Source organism: Limulus polyphemus, unplaced genomic scaffold (genome assembly GCF_000517525.1).
Source record: "Limulus polyphemus unplaced genomic scaffold, Limulus_polyphemus-2.1.2 Scaffold4603, whole genome shotgun sequence".
Classification (NCBI taxonomy): domain Eukaryota; kingdom Metazoa; phylum Arthropoda; class Merostomata; order Xiphosura; family Limulidae; genus Limulus; species Limulus polyphemus.
The window spans coordinates 37,406-48,489 of NW_013670213.1; the positions used below are offsets into that span (position 1 = coordinate 37,406).

Sequence of the window (11,084 nt, forward strand, 5' to 3'; positions counted from 1 at the left end):
AAACAGTTCCACTATGTTTCTATTATGTACTACAATGAGAAACACTGTCAGTTACTGAATTAATAGTTTAAATGATAAGAGTTAGTTTTATAAAATGTTCAAAATGCCCGTGTAGGGATGGCTCGGATTGTTCAAAGCTTACGTAAGAAACAGTTCCACTATGTTTCAATTATGTACTACAATGAGAAACACTGTCAGTTACTGAATTAATAGTTTAAATGATAAGAGGTAGTTTTATAAAATGTTCAAAATGCCTGTGTAGGGATGGCTCAGATTGTTCATCGAAATGGTATTTTAAATATCTCCTTAGTAGGTCATCAGAACTTTACAATACTATACAGTGTTTCCTTTTATAACAATATCTATGTAATGGCTGAGTAACAAGTTCTGGGAATGTCTGGAAATATCATAACAAAAAGTTGTTTTTCTTTCTTCTGCTTCATTCTTATTACATGATAACTCAAAAACCAAAACAATGTTGTCAACCAATTTCACTGTGGTGACATAGTTTCAAACGGAGTATCCGCTTTTATAAATATTATTAATAACCAGTAATAAGTAAAAATAATAATAATTCTTGTGTAAACAATGTTATCATTACCCTTAAAAACAACGGAAACAAGATAGTGGGATGGCTTTTGCATTATCCATAAATAATAGCAGAGGCACACGCTGTAGTAGAATGTTAACAGACAAAAATAGGATAAACTCAACTGTGATTGAATAGTTATATATATGTTGCTATATGTTAATTCTTAGTTATGGGTAAATATTTCATCAAATATTTTTTATTGTAGCTATAAACTAAAGAAGTTTATTGCTGTGGGGATGATAACCATTGGGATAAGTATCTGTACGGTGGCTTCAAGAAGAGATGTGGTAAGTGTTTTTAATTTAGCGACATCTTTAGAAGTTCTCAGAGAATAAATTTCTATCCTCTTGTTTGTATCCGAAAGAATTTATCTGTTGTTTTCTGAGATCATTATTCACAAAATGAAGAAAAGTTTAGTTATTGTTTAGCTTGGAATACGTTCAAAGTGTAAGTTATATTCCATTCTTTATTTGATGTTACTTTCATTTACAGTATTGGTTAAATGTTTAATGTATTTATTCATTAAATATATATATATTGAAATATTTTTGATATTATGTCAACACATATTAGTGCGAGTGAGGATACCCTGCTAATGAATCATTGTAGTCTAATAGTGTGGGAGTGAGGATACCCTGCTAATGAATCATTGTACAATGATTCATTAGCAGGGTATCCTCACTCCCACACTATTAGAATAGTCTAATAGTGTGGGAGTGAGGATACCTTGCTAATGAATCATTGTATTCTAATAGTGTGGGAGTGAGGATATCCTGCTAATGAATCATTGTATTCTAATAGTGTGGGAGTGAGGATACTCTGCTAATGAATCATTGTATTCTAATAGTGTGGGAGTGAGGATACTCTGCTAATGAATCATTGTATTTTAATTGTTTTTGTTTGAAGACAGTGCCTACTTCTTAGTATACTGGTGTATTGAATTATCTGAATTAATTTTTATTACCAACTGCTAAAGAGTAGTGTTAAAGGTGTGAAAGCATTACCAACCACTGAAGAGCAGTGTTAAAGGTGTGAAAGCACTACCAACCCACCAAAACCAGAAATAGAAACATATAATATTTTTGAGCCATATTCAAGCTAGCTTTCACACCTTTAACACTGCTCTTCAGCAGTTGGTAATGCTTTCACACCTTTAACACTGCTCTTTAACAGTTGGTAATGCTTTAACACTGCTCTTCAGTGGTTGGTAATGCTTTCACACCTTTCAGCCAGTGGCTCTTCTTATAGCACAAGATGTACAGGAGGCAATCAAAGTCTTGCACTCTTTAATATTAACAAGTAACCCTGGGTTATGCGCAGTAATAACTGGTAAATCTTCCGTGTGTGTGTGTGTGTCAGAATATAACTTTATGATTTTTATCGGAGAAGAGAAGATTCAAATGATGTAGGTGGGTTGTGCTAACATCATCTTTTATTTTTATTCAGCAGTCCAGCCAAGTGAATGTAAGTGAAGAATCCACGTTTGAAGACTTACAGTTTTGGCTCATTGGTTTGTATAAAACTGTTCAGTTTTGTAAAAAAAACCTCCTTGAAAGGTGATTTTTTGGGTGTAAAAAAGATGTTTACATTTTTACATAAAGCCTAACAATATCTTGTTCTAAGCAGTTATTAAAACAATATTGTAAAGATGTGGATATAATATGTTAGTTGATACTAAGATCTTAAAAGTTAAATTAGTTACATAAATGGTACAATGTTGATATCTTGCATATATTCTCTAAGGGCTGAAGAATAAAAGTATACTTTATCTTGTATACATAAACAAAAAAGAAACATGATAATATACTGAAGCAAAGGGTTTGTTTTCTTTGACAACATTTATTATAAAGTCTTAAAGATTTAAAAAGTGTTTGAATTTGCAATGGAATAGCAAGAGTTTAGTACTACTGTCGTCCTATTTTGCCATGGTAACAACAAATATCTTGTTTTTGTAAGGAGAGGTTAGTAACTGTGGTATGAACTGTTTTATGTCTGTGTTCAAGATTATAATGTTAAACTTTAAGTACAAAGAAACATCTTCTCCAGGATACATTTAATGTTAGCATTACTTGTGTAAAAATGGCATATATGGTCTCATCTGGACTTTTGTGCACCTCTTCTAAGATATCAATCTCATTTTCTTTTACCCTGAATAGGAGATTTGTATATATATATGTGTGTGTGTGTGTGTGTCTTAAAAATAATCGTAAGAAGAATAGGTGATTCTAAATATTTACCTTTTTAATTCACAGAATTTTTAAATGATTTTACTTTTTGTCACAAAATTTTTATCACTCGACCTTCTACGTGTTATAAGAATAGATGTTTTATAACGAATTTCTATATAGATTACTTGCTTCTCCATTTTTGTTCTAACGTTAGTGTTAAACTGTATGTTACCAGTCTGCACTTCTCTTCTTTAACTTGAATTAATTTGTTCATTTTAGGTTTGTTCTTACTGACATTTGCACTGTTTGCGTCAGCATACATGGGAATATATCAAGAGATCTTGTACAAAAAATTTGGCAAACAACCAAGAGAAGCTTTATTTTATTCGGTGGGTTTTTTTTTTTAATTGCTAGAGTGGGTCAAGTAAACAAAACCAAAATGAGACTAGATGGATACAAAATATTTTGAAAAACAAGTCATTTTAGTACTGTAAAATATTAAGCCTAGGGATATTTTTACCTAAAAGTGAGATCAGCCTTGTTCCAATCTCTACTGTCAGAATGATAGCCTTTTGTTTAAATCAGACATCCTTTTGGACTTAGAGAGAAATATAAAAATGTATGTACGTACTATAACATAGTATTTTAAAGTTTTTAATATTTTCTGTTTTTGTCTTTTAGCATGCTCTTCCCTTGCCTGGATTTCTACTGTTAGCAAAGAATATATATACACACGCTGTGATTTTCAGTAATTCTGGTAAGAACACATTCATCCTTTCTTGATTTCAGGAAATAATAATACAAGATAAATAAAAGATATTAATGTATAATGTTGAACAGTTTTCTATTGGATTAAATGTCACCAAAGATAGATTATACCCACTTTTAAAAAAACGAAGTTTCAAGACGCTTGAATGGTTAGTGAAAGAAACTTTATTACAAACGTAAAACAAGCTTATATCATCATCTGATAATGACACGTGCTTGTCAAAATGTTGTTTGTATGTTTCCTTCACTACCCATTCAAGTCGTCTCCAAACTTCGATATAATGAATATTTATTAATATGTTATTCAGTCTCCTCATTAGACACCGTGTTTCGGAAGGAAGCCATTATGAATAATCTAAATAGTGGGTAAATTTGTCAGTTAATGAACAATAATGCTTGAACTTAAGTGTAAGCACTGCTCTTTAAACTAACCAAGAAATATGAATGTTCCTGGATTATTCAGTATGATAAACATTTCCGAAGTACACAAGTTCTGTTTATCCACTTTTTTGACCTTTATTTATTTATTAAACCATGGCTTTTCATGTATGAACAGTTTTTCACATCTTTACAGTAATTAGATTTTAATAATATACAGTCATTTCAGTGAAAGATTCTCTGTATCTATCTGAATATCATAATTTTATGTTCGAAAGAATATAATCCCTTGAAGTTTCTAAAACATGCTATTGTAATGTTAATTATATATAAAGAACAATCAGAATTATTGTTGTGGTTCATTTAGCAAAAATACAGTTCCGGACATGGCCCTAGTGGTTAGCTTGGCTAGACTGGGGTTCTTGGTTCCTGTCCCATTGCCTTATTGGAGCTGTGGGTATAAGAGTGATTGGTCAAATATTACTGTTCAATGAGGAAAGAGTAGCCCAAGAGTTGATTGTGGGTGCTGTTGGCTTGCTGCCTTCCCTGTAGTTCAGTTCCAGTCCAAAGTTAGGGATGGCTATATGCAGATATCCATTGTATAGCATACTGAAACAAACAATGAAAACACATGTATAACTTTTATTTTTTATCTATGTGTAGAACCTGTACAAGTTCCAATTGCTGGAGGAATTCCAAAGCTATGGCTTTATTTACTTGGAAATGTTATAACACAGTATCCTTTTTAAGTTGATGTAAAAATGTAATTTTATTAAGTTTAAGTTGCTTTGGAAGTATTCAGTTTCAATATTTCTTTATCTATGTTTGTCTATGATAAGAGGTTATTATTGTATAATAACAAACGTGATCCTGTCAGTGATGTACGAACAACTAACATGCTGTTAAGTAGTGTTTTTAATAAGTTCTTAACTCGCCTCCTTGCAAGCTTCTGGTGAGTTTTTTTTGTTTCAGGTTAAATTTAATCGGCTTTTTCAAAACAGTTATACTCATTTCTATAGAATATGAAAAGAAATAAAGAACTTATAAATATCCTTAAATGTTTCAGAACAAGTAAAAAAAATCTAATTTATAGACAATTAGAAAAATAAAGTACATTAACAATACATATATTTTTATTGGAGTTATACAGATGTGTTTTTACATCTTGTTTTAAGTGTGAAACTTAACAGAGATTTGATATATTTCCTTAAACTGGAAGTCGCTTAAACTCCTTGATATAACTTACAGATACGTATGTATTAGGTCCGTGTATTGGATGACAACCGAATTATCATCTTTGTCTGTTACATTAATTGTTACACTCAGGAAGTTTTTGTCATTGCTTCTGTCAATATTTTATTTCCAAAATCCATTCACTTTTGTTCATTGGACAGGAACCATTCTTGTCTTTGGTGGGACACTTGTTTTTGTAGACCTTGCTGATGTTTGGAAAGAGTACAAAAGTAAACAACAGAAAAGTGACTAAAATAACAATGATGTGGATTCTAAGAAGACTCGAGAAACAAAAAGTACAGTATACATTTCAATCTCAAACATTTAAAACTACAGCTTAACGTTGTGACTGTGCAATATATTTCCAGTACTTTAGTGGTAAGATATTGATGTAAGAAAAACATTTATGGAATTCCCTTAATATCGGTTAAGGTTTATCGATTTTCTCCATTATCATTTATAGTATTCGGCTTTTTCTAAACAATATATCCTAGTGTAATAGAAAAATGATGCATGAATAATTTATGTCAAATTTACCTCATTACTAAGAAGATTCAGAAGAAAGGTAGCCCCATCATGTTTGTAGATGTTGGAGAAATTATTATAATTTAATGCAGCCCTCATGAGATAAACTTAAGAGGTCAAAAGTTGCAAGGTATGTTAAAAGTAAAGGACATTTAAGGCCCTAACTTTTATGTAGACAAGAACTGTTTTCTAAATGGGGTTAGGCATAGTCACTTAGTTACCAGCTATCAAGGTAGTCAGCACCCTGGTAATGCAGGACAAACTCCAGCTATATACCATAGTATATTTACCTAGTTACAATCTTTATCTTAAATATAGGCTTATATGGCTTCTTTATCTCATAATGTTTGATACTTTTCATAATTAGAGTTGTGGACAACATGAGAGAATAACTTGTATCTTTCACAACTACTGTGGATGAGAGTTGGGTCCATTATTACTCACTCCGCAGCTACTGACAGCATAGAAAATGATGGTGTACGTTTTCATAAGAAATCATATAACTATTAAATATTTATAGAGATATCACTTCAGTACCTAAGTTCTTTGTCAAAAACGTAACCTAACTTGGCGATATAGAAGTTTGTTTTATCAAGTTGTAGGTGTATTTAACCTCGGTGCATCAGGCCCTCCAAAGTAATGCAAAAAATCTTATTAATTTTTACACCTATAGCCAGTCAGTACAGATGGGCCCTGTAAGAAAATTGCACCGAGTAGTTTGAAGTGTTAAAAACACATCTGAGGTGTAGGCATGGTATTGTCAAACAGGAAGTTGATGTTTTCTAGATGTATTTAAATCACTGAAGGAAAAGTGACATCTACACGTACAACACTGCTCTTTAGAAATTCCGACTATCTTGGATGAAGAAAAAACAAGATCTTTCACATTTATAATATTTAATTACAAAAGTCCGAAATAGTCCACAATTTATATGTATCAGAATAATTTTGGGTAATCATCAAGAATTTACAAAACTGTTGAAAATCATGGACTAAATTAATATTTATGAATTTTTACTTTTAAAAAAATAGGACAAAAATGACAATATTGTGTCTTAAAGATTAAACTTGTAAGGAGGATTTGTTATAAGGCAAGATTTGAATCTTTGGCTTAAAGCAAAACTTGTTTTTAGTAGCCTTTTTTTTTTACACAATATTCTTGTTGCTATGAATTGTTTTGTTTTTACATTCAGAAATGCAACTTGCCTCTTTACAGAACAGTTAGCTATTACCTTGAACAATATCACAGTATTCTTGTTGCTATGAATTGTTTTGTTTTTACATTCAGAAATGCTACTCGCCTCTTTACAGAACAGTTAGCTATTACCTTGAACAATATCACAATATTCTTGTTGCTATGAATTGTTTTGTTTTTACATTCAGAAATGTTACTCGCCTCTTTACAGAACAGTTAGCTATTACCTTGTGCCAGTGATGAAAAGATGTTTGAGAACCAAGCCTTTAACAAGTTCCCATAGTAACGTGTACTTTAACAGTAATAATAGAAAGATGACACGTTCGTCATACCTAGTAATCCACATGAACACTAGCATTTCCACAAAGGCTCATTCTTTCTTTGGCACTGCTTGGCTTCAGACGTGTTTATTTTCATTAAGAATTACTGAATTTTTGCACTTATTCTTTCAAACTTTTTGTTAACATTCATAGTGTAGTCTTTTTTACCTTAATTTTCTTGATTTTGAGAAAGAAAGATACAAAATTTTAAACATTTCAATTATAAATTCCGATTCAACTTGTGTTAATTTGGTTTCTTCTCTTCATCAAATTTGGAAACGTGTTCCCAGGTTTTGATAATTACTCTCCAAGTTCGTTGTTATGAAAGCCTGTGTATCACGAACATACCAGGTCAACTTAAAACAAAAAAATGAATTGACTTGACTATAAAATTGTGTATCCACATTTCTGAGACCCTGAAACTGTTACTTTTTTAATAGCAACTGGAGACAGTCTGATGGTCAGTAATATTACTGTCATTGTGTACCATTTAATCTAAAGATCCGGGATTCCCAGCCTCTTACTTCTGTTGCTTCAGCTTAGCCTGACCCATCTTTTGATAATTTTAACTTGCTTTTCCCATGACCAGTTTTTGTTCTGGTCCTTCCCTTCCCAACAAGGAATAGGTAACCACATTTTCATACTTTGCCGAGATATTTCCATTGGTATGTAACTTTTTTTCTCTCTCTCCTGTTGTTTTTTGCTAAATCTTTGGCTACCCTGCTGCATGAACCTCTTCCCTTCCCCTAATATTCAAGTTCATGATACTAACTTTTGTCATGTGACCAGTATGAGAGATGGGGATAAGGCTAGTTTGTTTTACCACATTGTGTATTCGTTGGCATAGTCAACTGGTTAAATTTCACTTAATGTAGTTTAAATAGCACTCATTCACTTGCTCATTGTTATGGAAAAAGTTAAATTTTATAAACTTTTCTTATTTTACTGTTTAATTACGTTATAAATTTTATACTTAAATGCTAAATTATTAGTTTTACATTTTCTGTTAACTTATTTTTTTGTCATGATTTCATACAGATCCTAGCTATCTTTTCCTCTGAAACCTTAAGATCTAGTTCTAGGGTATTTCATCATGATTTTTCTTCCTTCTTTGAGGTTTAGTCCCTTGAATCTCTTCTCCCAGCTTGGGGTTTCCTTCTTTGTCTTTATCTTGCCTCTGCCCCCCCCCCCCTCCTTCTTGATGAGGTTCTTTATCCACTGGAAACAATCTAATGCAACTCATCAGCAGTATCCTTTTCTCAGTCCAGAGTGTCCCTTATCCTCTGGAGCCAAATAGAGTAACCCATTCTCATCCTCTCAATACTTTCTAACATTCCCCTCAAAAGGCTGGATGCTACCCCTTAGTTTTAGTAACCCATTCTCATCCTCTCAATACTTTCTAACATTCCCCTTCCTCCCTCAAAAGGCTGGATGCTACCCCTTAGTTTTAGTAACCCATTCTCACCCTCTCAATACTTTCTAACATTCCCCTTCCTCACTTAAAAGGCTGGATGCTACCCCTTAGTTTTAGTAACCCATTCTCATCCTCTCAATACTTTCTAACATTCCCCTTCCTCCCTCAAAAGGCTGGATGCTACTCCTTAGTTTTAGTAACCCATTCTCATCCTCTCAATACTTTCTAACATTCCCTTCAAGAGGCTGGATGCTACTCCTTAGTTTTAGTCTGGTGGAAGCTCCACTCTCCCACTTTGTATACTGACTCAGAAGACCTTTGAATCACATGTGCTGTCCCTGTCTTTTTACTATCCACCTCCTTTTCCTGTCATCTACAGTTCCTGTTCATCCTTAGCACCTGGAGGAGATTGTGCACTCTCTCTAGGATATTAAGGCCATGGACCAGGTCCTCAACCCTAACTTTGAGTGTTATTCCTCCAGTCCTTGTTCCCACGATGATGGGCTAATGGTGACCTATCCATTGTTCTAGAATTTTTCCTTTTAGGTTGGCTATTGCCTGGTCTGTTTCCAATCAAGTCCTCAGGGTATTCAAATGGAGGATACCTTCATTGGGCTTACACTTCTCTACTATATGGATGTCTGGCTCCTTCTTGCCCTGTCCACATCCTTGGCTGCAACCTCCATTCTCCTTTGGAATGCATCTCGTTTGGGTTGACTGGTCAAGCTCTTCAAGTCTGTCTTACACCTACCTAGTATTTGATTCACTGAATAAAGTTCCAAGATGATGCAATTAATATTTTTGTCATCTCTCATCCAATTTGTCATCTCATGACTGCTCTTAGCTCTAGCCGTTGATGGCTCCTGGATGAAATCATACAGGCGAGAATGTGGAATACTCTTACATAATTGTGTTAGGCCCAGCATGGCCAGGTGGTTAGGAAGCTCGACTCGCAATCTGTGGGTCGCGGGTTCGAATCTCCATCACACCAAACGTGCTCGCCCTTTCAACTGTGGGGGCGTTATAATGTGACGGTCAATCCCACTATTTGTTGGTAAAAGAGTAGCCCAAGAGTTGGCAGTGGGTGGTGATAACTAGCTGCCTTCCCTCTAGTCTTACACTACTAAATTAGGGACAGCTAGCGGAGATAGCCCTCGTGTAGCTTTGCACGAAATTCATAATAAACCATAATTGTGTTTTATTACTTATGTAACATTACTGTTTAATTTGCCCATGTGTTTTGTTTTTCTCCAGTCTCCTGAAAGGTGAGTTGTTGATTATTCCTTTTACTGCTCCCTCTTTACCGCTATCACATTTCTATGAATATATATATATACTGCTGCCTTTATTCACAGTGACCCATTGGACAGTCTATGAGTACGGAACTTGATGCAGGTGATAAAAACTTTCTGTTTGTTCCAGTGTTCTCCCCTGTTCAAAACCCTCTTCCCTTTCCTTCTAGTGGAGTAATGGGAAGATCCTCGCATCCCCAGTCGCAAGCTGCTGGGGAAGTTGTGATGGAGAGTTCCCCTTTGGGTCAGTGTAATTCCACTGGTATAAAACATACCCCTCAATTGGAAGAAGAGCTGGGGAGTTTACCTGGAAGTGTAGTATGGGCCACCTCCTTGGGAAAAAGATCAAGGATGTTCTTAACTTGGTAAGTATTTCACATAACTATTTCTCTAATACTGCATGGCCCGACATATTACCATACTACACAATACTCAGTCAGCCACCTGAAACATAATGGCTGGTTAAGGAACCTTACATTCTGCCCAACTATACAACACTTTAGTAGCATGTAGAGGGTTCTTTTTTACAATACCTTGTGCTCTATCACCTTTACTGGGTGAAGAGCATTACCTATGTGAGAATGATGCAGTCTCCGACCAAGTGATGCCCTACAAGTTGCCTTCCTTCCCTAGTGGGTAACACACACTCCACGAATTTTCAAGTTTCTGACATTAACTTCAGAAAGAAGTTTGTCTCTCTTATCTACAACAGGCCCTCCACAGTCTTATAAATGCCACTCATCTCTCCACAGAACATACAGCTAGAATGCCACATTGATGTTGTAGATAAAAGAGACAAACTTCTGGCATTCTAGCTGTATGTTCTAACTTCAGAAAGAAGTTTGTCTCTTTTATCTACAACAGGCCCTCCACAGTCTTATCAATGTGGCATTCTAGCTGTATGTTTTAACTTCAGAAAGAAGTTTGTCTCTTTTATCTACAACGGGCCCTCCACAGTCTTATCAATGTGGCATTCTAGCTGTATGTTCTAACTTCAGAAAGAAGTTTGTCTCTTTTATCTACAACAGGCCCTCCACAGTCTTATCAATGTGGCATTCTAGCTGTATGTTTTAACTTCAGAAAGAAGTTTGTCTCTTTTATCTACAACAGGCCCTCCACAGTCTTATCAATGTGGCATTCTAGCTGTATGTTTTAACTTCAGAAAGAAGTTTGTCTCTTTTATCTACAACAGGCCCTCC

The 11,084-nt window shown here is 34.4% G+C and overlaps 1 protein-coding gene across 3 annotated transcripts in view; it reads left to right on the forward strand.

Moving 5' to 3' along the window:
- Positions 1 to 11,084, forward strand: part of LOC106471409 (UDP-xylose and UDP-N-acetylglucosamine transporter-like) — a 35,236-nt gene that overhangs the window by 14,150 nt on the left and 10,002 nt on the right. For 2 of the 3 annotated variants that reach the window (XM_022400006.1, XM_022400008.1), the window contains 5 exons: positions 2,039 to 2,102; positions 3,040 to 3,149; positions 3,442 to 3,517; positions 4,570 to 4,642; positions 5,155 to 9,577. In XM_022400006.1, the coding sequence (XP_022255714.1) occupies positions 2,039 to 2,102; positions 3,040 to 3,149; positions 3,442 to 3,517; positions 4,570 to 4,642; positions 5,155 to 5,392 (561 nt within the window). In that variant the 3' untranslated portion in view covers positions 5,393 to 9,577. Of the gene's footprint in view, positions 1 to 2,038; positions 2,103 to 3,039; positions 3,150 to 3,441; positions 3,518 to 4,569; positions 4,643 to 5,154; positions 9,578 to 11,084 lie in introns of those variants that run through there. The other variant, XM_022400007.1, reaches the window with a different exon arrangement.